Source organism: Camelus ferus, chromosome 20 (genome assembly GCF_009834535.1).
Source record: "Camelus ferus isolate YT-003-E chromosome 20, BCGSAC_Cfer_1.0, whole genome shotgun sequence".
NCBI classification, from domain to species: Eukaryota; Metazoa; Chordata; class Mammalia; order Artiodactyla; family Camelidae; genus Camelus; species Camelus ferus.
The window spans coordinates 3,594,586-3,609,639 of NC_045715.1; the positions used below are offsets into that span (position 1 = coordinate 3,594,586).

Here is a 15,054-nt window from a genome sequence, read left to right on the forward strand (position 1 = left end):
AGGGAGTGAATCAGCCCACAGTGTACAGACCGAGAAACTACTCCTGTGTTCCCTGTTTTCGTCAACAACCGGCAACCGCAGTGAGCACTTTTTATGGAGCTCCAAGACCCGCACTCTGAGAGCCTGGAGGATGAGTTTGCCTCCTTCAGACTTTTATGGGAAAATATACTGAGAAAAAAGGTCAGCATGAATTTACCTAAGTAGCCTTTTAAAAAGTTTTGACCCACCGCGACCTCTCAAGATGTCCTTGTAAATTATAAGGAAGAGAGGTTCCTCACGTGTTTCGGTACTGCCGACTCTATCCAGCATATTATTCTTAAGTCCTGATGGAGTGAGAGGTACGGAGTTCCTTGTATGCTTAATGCACGACATTTTTATATTCGTTTTATAGGACTAACACATTCTACCAACGACTAGCGGGACGCTTGCTTATACCTTTGTTTTCATGCTTTTATTGACTCTGTCTTTCTTTTTTTTTTTTTCAGAGGTTTAGAGCAAAGATCATGGGATTTTAAGGTTAGGAGATTAGGATCTGAGCCCCATAGTCACTGCTTTTATCCATGGGAATTGAGTTATGTTGTTTATGAACCAGTATTCTTTATCTGCGAATTGTGACTAATAAATCGTGTGTACCTCAGGAGGTATTACGGGCATCAGCAAGTAGCAAAGTACATGTGAATTTGTTTGATAAAACATAGAGCATTCTTGTTATTACGACTGTTCTTCAAAAGCTGCCGTTAACTTCTTGATCAGGAGCTGTACTGTTTTCTTCCTGTAGGAAGAACTGACTTGGAGACGATTGGTTGATCTAAAGATGGGCCTAGCATCCAGTGAAGACGGCTCTGTTAGGCAAAAATTGAGGGTGGGCGGGGAAGGTAGACTGTCTGGTACTAAAGAGAAGTGGTCAGAGCAATACACTTATCTCACAGCCACCAGAACCCTTGGTTGGTGACTTCTTGGATTCCTCCCAGAATGTGTAGTAACTTTTATTTTTTCTTTTTAATCACTGTCCTTCGAGTTTATCTAGAAAAGTTTCCAAGTGACTGTTCTCTGCTCTTACTTCCTTACTGAATGACAAAATTATATTTACTTGGTAAACGTTGAGATTATCCAGATTCTTTTTCTTCATGAATATAAAGATTTCCTTGGGAGACCAGGGCCATCTATAGGATGTTCCCTAAACTTTCCTTCCTTTGGTTCCAGAAGCTTTTAATACGTGTATCCACTCTCGGATTGGTACCCTCCTTCATTTTTACATGGTCCATTCATGTGACCCCATTGTGACCCAACTTCTGTCCTCACCCAGCCATCAGTCATTTTGTCAAATAGCTCTTTTCTTTGCCCCCTGCCTAAGCTCTGCGCTGCAGTGGATCCTGTTGACCAATTTTCCTTCCATCCTTTTCTGTTTCTCCTCTTTCCCTTCCTCCTTCCTCCTGCACCCGGCTTCAGGTGTAATGCTGGACTCCGGATATGCAAACATTTACGTAAGAGAGGCTGTGTGTGTTCTGTTATCAGGAACCATGTAATCTAACAGGGAGACAGACAAATAGCAATAATACGGCATGTTAAGAATTACATACAGTGGTGTTTGGTTCAGAAATAACAGAGGTTTCCTTCTGGAGCCTCTGTGCCCCAGGCTTCTGTGAGAACCCTTGGGTTCTCTTACTCTTTCCATCCCTTCCCTTAAATAGGATAATTTCCCAGGGCTCTGTCTTTTGCCCAGTTCTGTTTTCACTCTCACCTTCCCACGGGTTCTTACTCGTCTTTACAACATTAATTCTTACCTCTACGTGAGTAACCGCCAAGGCCTGCCTTGCTAGCACAGATCTCTTACCGTATTTCCATGCCCTCGCCTCAGGCTGAGTCCCAGGAATGATCGGATGGCCGTCTCACCCAGACTGAACTCAGCAGGTTGTTCCCTCCCCACCACAAACACCCATGTGAAAAGCATTTGAACAGACACAAAAGTCATCATGTGTTCTCCATCTGCTTCAGCGAATGACTGTCCTGCTCTGTTACTGGACCTAGAAGCCTCTGGACCACTTTTAACTTTTAAGTTGACTTATCCTGTGTGTTTGATACCGGGGGCAATGAGTTAAGTACATTATGAACAGGACGTAGCTTAATCCCTTCCGTATGAGGTAGGTCTTGCCTTCTGCATCTTCTGCACAGGAGCTTGAGGGCCGATAAGGTCAAGGACTGTGTCCAAGGCTGATACACAGAGGGCCTATGTGGCCCACCTGGGGTCCCCCCCATGGGTGTCTCTGCTCAGTGTGGCCTTTCGCCCGGGGTGTCGCCCTGACCCTCCCCACCATTGGTCTCTTCTGTTCCCGGGTTAGCGCGTTTAATGCTCACATCTGTACTCTTGTTACTTTCAGTGGCTCTGTCACCTATGTTTATTTGTGACTAGGAAGATATTCTGAGTAGTGTGGAAGAACTTCTCAGTGAGTTAAGCTGGAACTTCTCCTGTAAAGGACAAGGTAATGAGTATTTTAGGCCTGGCGGGCTGCACGGTCTGCGTGGGAGCTCCTCAGCTCTGCCTTTGGAGTGGAAGAGCCACCACGATGGGAAACAAGTGGGCGTCGCGGGGTATCCTCAAACACCATTTGCAAAAACAGGAGCTGGGCACGTCTGGTCCTCAGATCCTGAGCTGAGTGGCATTTCTTTTCCACCATGGAAGCTGCTGTGTTTTCTTTGATTCATTCATCCCTGTATTTAAAATGCACTGAGGTTTAATCTAAATTGGTCAGATAAGATAGAAGTTAAGATCAGTAACTAAAGAGATGTCATTTGAATGTAACAGTCTTGGTTTGATTGAGAAGTACTTGAATTGCTCAGAGTTCTGAACTTTGTCTGGGGGTAGACGCATGAGTTTTTGCAAGTTGCACAATCTCTTTGAAGCCTAGTTTCTTTGTAAAATAATGAGCATCGCCCTTGCCTCCCCGAGTTGCTGGAAGGAGGAAGCCCACTGTACCACAGAGGTGGGACTGGCGCCGACTTGGTCTTCCTGGGTTCCTGTTTTTTCCAGATGAATTCCTTCGCATTAGAGAAACTTGACGGGGGAGAAAGGCACTTACTTCTCAGATGGGAGTGGGAAGTCTGGCATAGTCACGCTCCCTCTGTAAGAGATGGTAATAGAAAAAAACAACAAACAAATTGTTTTGGGTGGGGAGAGGTGACAGATGGGGCGGAGCAGATAGAGAGAAAGTCTGAAAGCAAGGGCAGGAAAACCTTTCCTTAGCAAGCCCGGGGTGGCGTGAGGATGCGGCGTCTCTGTAGCATCAGAGCCTAGAAGTGGGTCTGGGGTCTGGGGAGCTGGGAACCGAGGGGCGAGGAGGGTGAGCGACCCGTGAATTGCAGCCTCAGAAGCACCTTCCCCAGGAGAGTCCTGAGCCCGGTGACAGCACTCGCCTCCGGCAGGAGAGGTGCTTTCTCGTGTCTGGCCAAGGGCGCTAGGACCTGGCGCTGGCAGCCTCCCAGCGTGACTGCGCTGTGATGCGGAAGGCGGCCTGTGAGTATTTAAAGTCTGCATCTACCGCAGTGACAGCAGCGAACGCTGCGGAGGGAAGACTGATTTCTGCTGAAAGTCAGCCAGAAACGCTTTTCACTACAACTCTGCCAAAACGGTGCCACACGTGCATAAATCCAGTGCCTCTGAGAACTTCTCAGACAGACGAGCTCCACACAGGCTTCTCACGAGCGGTGTCACCCGCGCGGTCATCCCACTCGGAGCGGGTTCTCAGCTCCACGCTCCGGGTGACCCGTGCTGGCTGGGGGCGTTCTCGCTATGCTTTTGATGGTCGCTCGGAGCAGTTTAACTCCCCCGATGCAACATCATATCGCAAAGTCACGTGTTTTCTCACTGTGATTGTAGGGTCCTTGAAGTAAAGCAGCCACAGGGTCCTATACCTTAAAGTGCCCCAGTGGGTAGAAACGGAAAGTTTTAGAAGATGGACTTGGCTCCTTTAAGGTCATGGTAAATTTTTTATGAACATAGGAGTATGACATCTAAAGGTGTTCGTTGCTAAGCTCCTTGAGTCAACTTAAACTTGCTTCTGGGCCGGGGCAGAGAGCCCTCGTCAGTGGTCCAGAATCCTCCATTGCTACCTCAGCTCTCCCAGTGCTTGGGGTTCGGTCAGCTGTGCCTGGTCTTGGTCACCTCATTTCTGACGTGAACAGCCAGTGCTTGGTGACTACCGCAGCGACTTTCAGCTGGGAAGTCCAGTGTTGTTCTTATTAAATTCTGGGTATTAAAAAAAAAAGTCTGGTCAGTACTCTGACTCTGGCTGCTCTGAATCACTTCCCAAGTCACTGTTCCTGGCTTCCTGTGGGTGCGTAGTAGAGAGTTGCCTGTTTACAAAACCAGCATGTCATTGATGGGATTCTGCAATGGTATTCTGTTTCAGTGACATGACCAGATGTGAGGATAAAAAAGGTTTGCATCTGTGAGAATAATTTCTGCTGTCCGTTGGTATAGTCTCTCACTCAGTGTCAGCTTTCCTTAAATTTTTTATTTTTATTTTTAAAAGTCTAACATAGAAAAAGCACTCCTGAAAGTGGTGTATTTTATTGGAAACATCCAACAAAAAACCCCCAACGTGTTGTTCATGTCATTTTGTAAGATGGTCAATGAATCCAGACGTCACGCGTGGTCAGAAGTGGGCAGAACTTTGTGGCTGTGAGGACGAGAGGTGGAAATGGGCGCACGTTGCTCACACTCTCCTTCCACCCTTCAGAGGCCGGCACGTCACCACGTGCTTCCTTTAACTGGTGAGACTCTGCTGGGGTCCAGCCAGCTCCTGCTTTAGGTGATTCCTCTCAGGCTTTTGGTTCTGGAATGTAGTCAGAATGAAAGGAAGGTGTCACATTTAAGGTTTTATTCAGTGTGAGGGGTTCAGGACATGACATGATAAAGGAAATTTTCTTTGAACTCATGGATATAAATGTTAAGAAAGGACAGCTAGAGGTAGGGGATCTAAAGCGACAGTCCTGATTCTTCTGATTCAGAGCCTCTGCTGGCAGATTCCCTCAACTGGACCTTCTGTCTGTGTGGAGGCGGGGGTGGGGAAGACACAGCTGTCAGGACGGCGGTGGGGGGCTGGCAGGAGACAGAGGACATGCTCATTTGCCACAGAGTGCAATGTAACTGGTGCTTCGCGTGTGTGCTCTTTCCAGAACCCGTGAGAGAAGCTGCTACCATGGTTTGCTCGGCTCTCAGGAGGCTCGTCCAGGTGCACGTCTCCCTGGCGAGGAAGGCCAGTGGTGTCTGTCGGGGCCACGAGCATCGGCCTGCCGCCCCAGGGGCCCCGGGTGGCGTGGTGGAGCTGCTGGGGAAGTCTTACCCGCAGGACGGCTATAGCAACCTGTCCCGGAAGGTGCTGTCCAAGGTGGGCCGGAACCTGCACAACCAGCAGCATCACCCCCTCTGGCTGGTCAAGGAGAGGGTGAAGGCGCACTTCTACCAGCGCTTCAGGGGCCGCTCGGGGACGCCGCTGTTCTCCGTCTACGACGACCTGTCCCCGGTGGTCACCACCTGGCAGAACTTCGACAGCCTGCTCATCCCGGCCGACCACCCGAGCCGGAAGAAGGGGGACAACTACTACCTGAACGAGACGCACATGCTGCGGGCGCACACGTCGGCGCACCAGTGGGACCTGCTGCGCGCGGGGCTGGACGCCTTCCTGGTGGTGGGCGACGTCTACAGGCGCGACCAGATCGACGCCCAGCACTACCCCGTGTTCCACCAGCTGGAGGCCGTGCGGCTCTTCTCCCGGCACCAGGTGAGTCGGAGCCCCTCCCGCCTGGGGCTTGGTGGGTTGCCTGGCGGAGGCCACGAAAGTCCATCCCAGTGAAGCCAGCGCTGCTGGCCTTGATCTGGGTGCGTTGCCTTGGTGAATCACCCTCCTCGATGGCTCACACATACCCTTCATCCAAGATGGCTCGGGGTACAGCGCTGAGGCCTGCGGTCAGGTTACCCCAGGTCTCAGTCAGCGGGGGTTACTGATGTATTCGTGCTGTGAGACTGGAGTGGATTTCTCAGATGGTGCAGGGGACTGGGGGCTGGCTGGCTGAGACTGTAAGCTGTGTGCTCATCCCCAGACCCTCCCCTGCCTTCCCCTGTGTTACACTTTGGGCGCTTTGCATTTTTCCATTGGGAGGCTTTGTAATTATTGCTCTTTTCCAGGTATGTGTTTGGCGGCGCAGAGCGTTTTAGGTCCGGAAGCCTGACATTCTGTCCAGTCTCCAAAGCGCCCGCTCCTGGCAGCTGTTAGCTGACATCCTAATATGTTGTAGGCATCTTTTTTTTTTTTGTGGGCAGACGATGACAATTCCTTAAAGCTTGAGTCTGTTTCCTAAAAAAGCGCAAAACCACTTGTTTTTCATTCATTTCTAAACTGTCTCTGTTTTTATGTAAGAAACAAATGGAATCAATGAGACACAGAAAATATCTGACTTGCATCCCTTAGTACTTCTTCCAGACATGTTCATTGAAACAGGATGGGTAATTAGCATCACAAAACTCCCTCCTGCGGAACTCCAGGAAATGGGCTGTCCGTATGAACAGGAAAGGGATAGTGTCCTTAGGCTGAGGAGTAACCATCATTTGTTGTGTTAGATAAGTCACGTTGTCGGAGGAGACGGTTTGCCTGGGACGCACTATCTTCCTGTGAGTCTGCGGTCGTACAGAAGTCAGTTACCTTTACAGGCGTGGCCCCCCCCAGCTCGACCCCAGCGCTGCTAGATGAGCGCTTCTGCCACTTGGAACAGCTGGCTGTTTCCTAAGTTGGGAGTGATAATAAGGACACAAGAAGGAAGTGGACAAAGACAGGTCAGAGTCTGGGGCATATGGCCAGGTGATGGAAAGTCACCTACAATTAATGAGCCAGAGGAGATGTGACGCCCGAGACGGGGACCAGGTCATGGCAGTGGCAGGTGCTCAACCCCACTGATCTCATAAAAATGAGAAGGAGAAGCGCCCACGGAGTGGTAGCCCTGTGAGCTGTGGCCGTGGAGCTGTGAGCCTCATGCTGGCGGTTTTTATTCGGGGGGCGGGCAGGCAATTAGGTTTATTTATTTATTTTAATGGAGGTGCTGGGGATTGAACCCAGGACCTCATGCGTGCTAAGCATGCACTCTACCACTAAGCTATACCCTCCCCTCTGAAAACTGAAAATGTAAGAGCAATGTAGAAAGTCTTATAAAGGTATATTTATTCACTTTAAAAGACTCTCCCTTGTCCTGAGGTGACTTCCTTGTTACTTTCTTTCATAAAGTGATGGTGATAATTAAAAATTGGCCTATATTTGGCCAAATAAATCATTGCCAACCTCTTCTTTGTCCCTTGAATTTTTTGGAATTTTTACTGGTCTATGAAATACAAAACTTAAGGTCTTAATAACTGAAGATGTAGTTATATTACAGAGAAGCTGTAAATATTTTATAATGAATGCATAATTCATGAATATTCACACAGAAATAAAAGGGCATGTTTTGGTAGATGAGATGGGTGAAGGTGTACGGAGGGGTAAGCTTTTGATACAATCTTGACCACAGCAGTTACTAAAATACTGCGTCATCACGATGTCTGTGTCAAGTTCATCTCCCATCCTGCTCCTCTTTGAAAGTAATCACGTTGCTCCCCGTTTTCTCCTGTGGGTTGGGGCTCCGCTGTAGGCTGTGCACTTGCCTGTAAAGACTCGGTCCTGGTGGAGTGGACATCCTTCATTTCAAATGACCCCTTTGGCATCCATTGTGGTTCAGCTGTGTTAGAAAGCCACTCTCATTTATCGTTAGAAAATTTCGTTTCTCTCCCTTTGGTACTCTCTCCCACTTTGCAGATGGTTTGTTAGAACCCCGCCGTTCGCGGCTGCTTCCCCTCCGCGCCCCCATGGTGCTCTCGCTGTGCGCCCAGGGTGGTCTCTTTCTTCTTGCTTTCTGCCCCAAATCGCTTTCCCGTCTTTCAGTGAATGACAGGTTTTATTCTCCACCGTGTGGTTTTTGGGTTTCCTTAATAGCCTCACGCGCAGCGGCTTTATTGAAGGCGTCTTTGTTTAGCCTTGATAGGTTACAGTCATCATGTCTCCCTAATCTCTTCTTCAGAAGCTTTTAGGGAGAATGCCCCCTGTCAAAAACACACTTCAGCTGAAATGGCCTTTCTCTTTTAAAATTCTTTTTCTCTACTCAAATGTGCACTTAGGTTTGTCTCCTGACAGGGAGGCAAAAGGCATCAGGTCACAGCCGGGACCCACGATCCACTGGGTTGGAGGTCCAGCCCGCTACGGGGGAATGGGGAGCGCTTTGGAGACCCATTTCAAGAGAGTCCAGTCTCTGTTTTTTGTGGCTCAGGGCTTTTGCAGATAGTTAGTTCTTGCCTCTGACAAGGTAGAAATGAATGGCCTCAGCTTCAGGCCCCATCACTGACCCACGTATTGCCTGTGACCTCGTGGAGCCGTCGGCGCCCACCGCCTCCAGCTGCGGGTTTGGGCACCTCGTTCTCCAGTTGGTGAGTCAGTTCCTGCAGGGCGCCGCTCTGGCTTCCCTGTGCCTCGTCCCGTCTCCACCCTGGATCCTGCACAGAGTAGAGGTGGGGAACGTGCACTCGGTGCCTCCCTGGTTCTGCCCACGTCCACCTGGTGAGAGGTGGCAGCTCCCGGCACCAACCGCGCAGCGGTTCCTCTGTGGCTCCTCTGGCCGGGCAGCTGCTCTCAGGGCCGCATCTCGTGCTCCGGCCCTCCCAGGAGCCGGCGCGTCGGTCAGGGCTGGATTGCAAAGCAGAAGCCGCCCGTGACTCCATCGGGGAGAGCTTCACCTACAGATTTATTAAGAATAACACTTGTACGTAATGATTGGGCGATGACGGGGTGGCGAGTGAGAAGAGAGCTTGAGAGAGCACAGAATGAAGATTCAGGAGCAGCTGCCGCCCCCAAACCGAAGCTGAGCCCCCGAGAGAGCCCTCTGCCCCCAGGGGTGGCTCGTGGAGTGGCACTGAGGTGGCTGGTGGTTTCGAGGTGGTGGAACTGCTGGAGAGCCACGTTCTAGAATTTGCTGGAAATCTGCTTTCCGAGGTGCAGGAGAAGCTGTCCGGGGGGAGGCTCTTGCAGGAAGTGCTGTGCTGGGAAGCTGCCTCAGGGGGTGGTGGCGCAGGGGGCAGGGCGCACGGGTCCTGCATGCAGCATCTCTCCAGCCAGCCCTGCTGCCTGAGCTTAACACCAGGCCAGCTGGCAGAGGACAGGTACTCAGAGGGCTCAACTCCATTTTCACGGAGCCATCAGTGAAGGGTGGATTTGTGGCCAAGAGGGGATGGACTGATGCTGGCACAGCCAGCTTGCTCCCTTTCCTGATACCTGGAAGGCTTCAGGGAGCTGGGCTGTTACTCACCCAGTGAGTGAATGGCCAGGGAAAGCCACGTTTAAGGAGGCACAAGCATTTACTCTTGATTCTAATTCAGTGTTTCTGATCTAATTTCTGTGATAGAGAAGCCATCTAGTTATTGGTTCTTAGTACAGGGATCGGGAGGGTAAAGGCCCCGAACCAGCACAGCACCGAGAGGAAAACAGGCGAGTGTCTTCTGCGTCTCACGTCTCGTTCTTCCTGGATCTCGAGGACGTCGTCACCATGTACGTTCTCCCTTTGCTCCTGGAGGCCAAGAGGGCCTTGTTAGGTTTTCCTGAATCCGCATGATTACAGTAATGGCATTTCTTGTGCCAGCTCCAGTGCGGTCTGGAAGCAGCAGAAGAGTTTTCATGGCGACGTTCCGCTCCTTCACGGTGGACGTCACACCTTGCTAGGGCCCACGTCTCCCGGCCTGGGGCTCGCTCCTGGAAGCTCTTGTGTGGAGGGGGTGTGATTGCACGTCTTCGGCCTGCTCAGTGCAGGTGGCGTGGTGGTGCCAGCCTCTACCAGCCAGCCTCGGCCGGGCCAGCGGCCTGTGACACAGCCCAGTGAGCTGTCCGTTCAGATTCCCGAGGCTGCGCGTAGATGTAAACGGTTACCCCAGCTCTTTAGCCAACAGCGTGCCCTTCGGCAGGTACTTTAAATGGCCTCCTTCTGGGGCTTTGCTCCGGACTCTGTTGTCTGATGTCATCCTCCAGCCTTGTCTGGGGTAGGTCTCGGTGAAGTTGTCAGCTTGTTAGTATGAGTGAATTTGAAAGATAAAACAGGCTTTTCTTAATCTAGACACATCCTCTAAACACAGGGCCTGTTTTAGCTGTATACGGACTGTATGTAATGTGTATGACATCACAGCATTTCATCATAGCAGTGATTTCTAACCTTTTACCATTTGAGAATCGGATGAGAGATTTAGACACGAACGAACACACACACACGCTCTCTCTCTCTCTTTGCATGTAGTTTAAGGGGTATGATGGGCACCTGGACTAGATGGTGAGCTCACCAGTCAGCGTCAGGGAGCAAGTTCAGGCGTCACGTGGCTCATCCCCAGCCTCAGTCTGGAGTACATTGGAAAACCCTGCTCTTATCCTGTGTCGGTTCCCTCTTCCCACTTCTGCTGTTTCTGTGTCGTGTCTTGGATCCTGTTGCCAAGCTGGGATTGCGCTTGCTAGGTGATTTGAGCTGTTGGGTTGAGGTCAGGAGTTAAGAGTCAGAGGCTGTCTGGAACAGGAGGGTGAGTTGTTCGTATCTGGGGAAGCCAAGGGAACAATCTCTGTGTAAGTCTGAAGGGCCTCTCTCCTGGGGCAGGGAACGTTCCTACGTAGTGGTCATTCCCGATCCAAAAGTGGCAGTGGTTGATCTGTGTTTAGAAAGCTTGGAAAGCAGAGAGCTACCTGGAGGTCAGACGCAGGCACAGAGCCAAGGGGCTGGGTCTTGTGGGAAACAGATCTTACCACACGTCCGACCAAGAGGTGACTCTTGGAGGCCTGGTATGTGTTGGGATTCAGATAATTTGTTGTATGTATCGTTTAAGGTTTATGACTGAGGGTCAAAGCAGGGAAGGATTTACGTCAGATGAATGGAAAGAAGAACTTTCTCAGCATAAGGACCTTGAGTGAGAGACCGATTTTCAAAGGGGATTTGGGCGCCACCTCCAGGGTGATATTTCTCACTACCCTCAGATGAGGTGACAGACCCCTCAGCTGAGCTGCCCCGCCACTCATCTTTTCAGTGCGCAAAGTACTCTGACAGCAATCGTGTGTCAGGCTGCAGAGAATTTGGCGGTGGGACCACGCGGAGTACGGATCCGTCTGCTTTGGCAGTAGTGGAATGAATGGTTCTTATTTGAATTACAGGGTTTTACGTATAATATTAACACCCAGTTGTTAGATGTTGAGTCCGTCAGGCCTGAACACGTTCTAAGTGTTTAACAAATAGCCCACAATAGATCCACAATGGTACAGCTAAGAACCATTGACGGCTGAGGGCTCTACCAGCATCAAACCTACAACCACCCCACGGCACCATGCAAGGGGCAGCGATAGTTTCCTTCCTGTGAACTGTGGTGATTCCAACTTTTCAAACGTGTTCCAGGCCTGTGGGGCCTTTTTAGTGTTGCCCATTTATATTAGCCAGGATTCTGTAGAGAAGCAGAACTTCCAGGGGGCTGTGTGTGTGGGCAGGGGAGAGGAGATGATTTATATAAAGAGATTTATTGTAAGGAGATGGCTCCCCTGCTTGTGGAGACTGGGAAGTCTCGGCCACGGGGAGCTGGTGGTGGTTTTACCCTGAAGCCGGGTCTGACAGCAGAAGACAAGTGTCCCAGCTCAGGAGATAGTCAGGCAGAGGGAAAGAATTCTTTCTTAGTCTTTCTTCTCTTGTGGTCTTCAGCAGACGGGTGAAGCCCACCCACATGGGGGAGGGCAGTCCGCTCAGTCCACTGATTCAGATTTTTTTTTAATTGAAGTACGGTCAGTTACAATGTGTCAATTGCTGGTGTGCAGCACAATATCCCAGTCAGGCATATGCATACATATATTCGCTTTCATATTCTTTTTCATTAAAGGTTATTATAAGATATTGAATATAGTTCCCTGTGTTATACAGAAGAAATCTGCTTTTTTAAAATCTATTTTTATACATAGTGGCTAACATTTGCAAATCTCAAATGTTAATCTCATTTAGAAACACTCTCAGAGACACATCCAGAAATAAAGTTTAATCAAGTATCTGGGGACCCCATGGCCCAGTTAAGCGGATACACAGAATTAACCATCGCAGTCCTGGGCAGCCTGACTCTGTAGTGGAACACGCAGCGTCCCCGTCATTTCTGAGGACACCTCAGTTTTGCTCTGTGGATGCCACATTCTAGAAACACTTAGCCAGTTTCTAGTAAATCACCTTTATTTATACATGACAGTTGGAAAGTATGGAATTGTGCACTCTTTGCCCATCAGGACTGAATGAAGGACTTGAACTTCTGGCTTCTTGGCTCTTGGAGTCCATCTGTGGGTCGTGGCATCATGTGTGGAAAATGTTCCTCTTAGCAGTGTCTGTCATTCTGGAAATGACACCAGCGTTGGGGAGTCAGATCCTGGCTCTGCAGCTCACTCTCTGATGGCCGTAGATGGGTCCTTTAACCTCCCTGAGCCTCAGTTTCCTTAATTAAAACAAGGATAACTATTTTTTCTTTCTTTTTTTTTTTATTGAGATATAGTCAGTTTACAGTGTTGTGTCAGTTTCTGGTGTACAGCACAATGCTTCAGTCATACGTGAATATACACGTTCATTTTTCTGTTTTCCACCATGAGCTACTACAAGATATTGAGTATATTTCCCTGTGTTATATGGTGTAAACTTGTTTATCTGTTTTATGTATACCAGTCAGTATCTGCAAATCTCGAACTCCCAGTTTATAAACAAGGACCACTCCTGAGTGTGGCCGGGGAACCCGGCAGGGTGTCTGATGAGTGGGAGGCGATCGGCAAGTGTCAGCACCCCCGGCCCCCACCGTTTACCTTGAAATAGATGTCTGGCCTTTCCGTGCTGGGTAAGCGTACATCCACCTGCGTATCATCCACGTGAATCGCTTATCTCATGGGTCCTACTTTTTTAGGTCTGATCTACTTCTTTTTGTTTTTCTTTTTTTTAAGCCACTGCTGTCTTTTCTGTGGCTGGTTAGTCATATGTCTTCTGTCATCTCCCTTGAGGGTAGGCGACAGTGTAGCCAGAGTCTTGCTGGGTCCTGCTGCTTTTCACCCACTGACATCACAAATGAGCCGACTGGCCCTCTGAGGAGGAAAACGCACTCTCTCTCTCGTCTGTCATCGTGGTCTAGGAGGAGGAGGACCAGACACCACGATTTTCTTGTCGACAGCTGAGTGGGCGAAATTCTCTCCAGTTCGTGCCAGGACGGGGTCTTTTTGTTGTTGCCCTGTTGGTTTTTGCCTCCACACGTGCAGGTGTCTAATCGTTCAGGTTGTTTGTGTGCAGCTTCCTGACACTTTCTTGCTTTGAAGTTTCTGATGTTTCCTCTGTGTAGGCCAGAGCTTGGCGGAATGTTAATCTCCATCCTTCTCCCACTGGTACCCTTTGGAGAACTGTAAGAGAAGGAAAGTACTGAAGAATATACTTTTCATGATGTGTCGGAGTTAATTAAAGCCAAATAACCAGCTGGATTTCCCGAGTACCCAGGAGGCAGAGGTCACCGCTGGCCCTCACGACGCTGCTGACCCCCGCGGGCTAGGGGGTCCGCTGCGTGGAGGTTTGGGTGCTCACTTCCTGCCCCCAGCATCTTCCTGACCCTGGCTCCTTGGGAGCATGCATTCTCAAGGACCTGAACAGCCTCTATGATATATTCAACCTGAGTTGTCGCTCCTGGAGGCTTGAGATTTTGACCGACTGGGTTGGGCCAGTGGAGAACCTGTTTTGAGTCTGCAGGTCAAGGTCTGGCGTGGGGGCTTCCCGAAAAGGCTCAGCTGGAAACCCCTGGAACGTGTCCACTTGGAACTTGAGCTTCATGTCGGGTGTAGCACCCTCGACAGCCAGTGCTTTGTTCAGCTGCCTGGCAGAAGGAGCTTTTCAGCCACCAGGATGTTTCTTTCGCCACATCTTTCGTCACAGAAGTTGACGGTTGCAGATCTGTTCCCATTACTGCCCTGGCACAGGTCTCACGGCAAGGAGAGGAAATGCGACAGGCAGCCAGAGACAATCCCGTGTGCCCTCCGCAGTGCACAGATTCAGTGCACCCTCCTCTGTGCTAATCTCTGTAACTTGATTAATTGGCGTGTGGCGCGTTCCCAGAAATCCAGGCAGCCACAGAACTGATTCAGTCTCAATTAGCTACAACAGATCAGACTTCCCACAGAGACCCCAGGACAGAGCTGCGTTTAGCTGGGCCCTTTCAAACATGAGTCCTCCCAAATAAGAAGCAGGAGAAGATCTCACTGAGGGCCCAGTTGTTTAAAGAAATGAAAACCCGTGGAAATTAGCAGCTGAAATCCACTTGGATGAGTTGGCTATCCCTTTAATATGTCTGTCTGTTCATCTCACTAAGACATCCCAATCCTTCTTCCAAAGTGATTTGAATACTTAGTATTTGCTGAAATGCTCTGGTTGGATTTGAATAACGTAATTGAATTTTCTTGCTGCATCCAGGGCAGCAGAAGTCTTGGGAGTTCCTGTGCGAAGATATGTGAACTTGCTTATTTTTAGAAGTGATTCTTACTTATTTCTCTGCCTGTGAACCAAGAATTAATAAGTGGTGGGCCTGCCAAGTAGAATAGGCTGCATCCGTCAGAGTTTCAGGCTGTGTCTGTCACCCTCGAGGCGAATGGCGTGTCCCCGGGGCTCAGAGGTGATCGGCGCAGTGACTGGCTTTGGCTGAGCTGAACTGGGCAGAGAGTGGATGCCAGACGTTGTTAGGAACCTCATCCTAAGCGGGCTTGTTGTAGAGTAACACCCTGACTCAGTGCCGCTCCTCTGGTGCACGGCCGAGTGAGAAAGGCAGAGAGACTGGAACGTCTGCACAACACAGTCGGCAGCGTGAAGGGAAGAGGCCGAGGCCCAGAAGGAGGAGATCTTTATCCCAGGGGTAACGATGGGAGGCTGGCCAGAGGCTCTTCAAGAGGAATTTGAAGTTCTGCAGGCAGAGATGGGGTG

The 15,054-nt window shown here is 49.9% G+C and overlaps 1 protein-coding gene across 11 annotated transcripts in view; it reads left to right on the forward strand.

Annotated features, from left to right (window-relative positions):
* FARS2 (phenylalanyl-tRNA synthetase 2, mitochondrial) overlaps window positions 1-15,054 on the forward strand; it is a 310,909-nt gene that overhangs the window by 58,876 nt on the left and 236,979 nt on the right. For 7 of the 11 annotated variants that reach the window (XM_032462447.1, XM_032462440.1, XM_032462441.1 and 4 more), the window contains one exon: window positions 5,176-5,780. In XM_032462447.1, the coding sequence (XP_032318338.1) occupies window positions 5,199-5,780 (582 nt within the window). In that variant the 5' untranslated portion in view covers window positions 5,176-5,198. Of the gene's footprint in view, window positions 1-4,636; window positions 4,771-5,175; window positions 5,781-15,054 lie in introns of those variants that run through there. The other 4 variants (XM_032462446.1, XR_004313369.1, XM_032462439.1 and 1 more) reach the window with 4 other exon arrangements.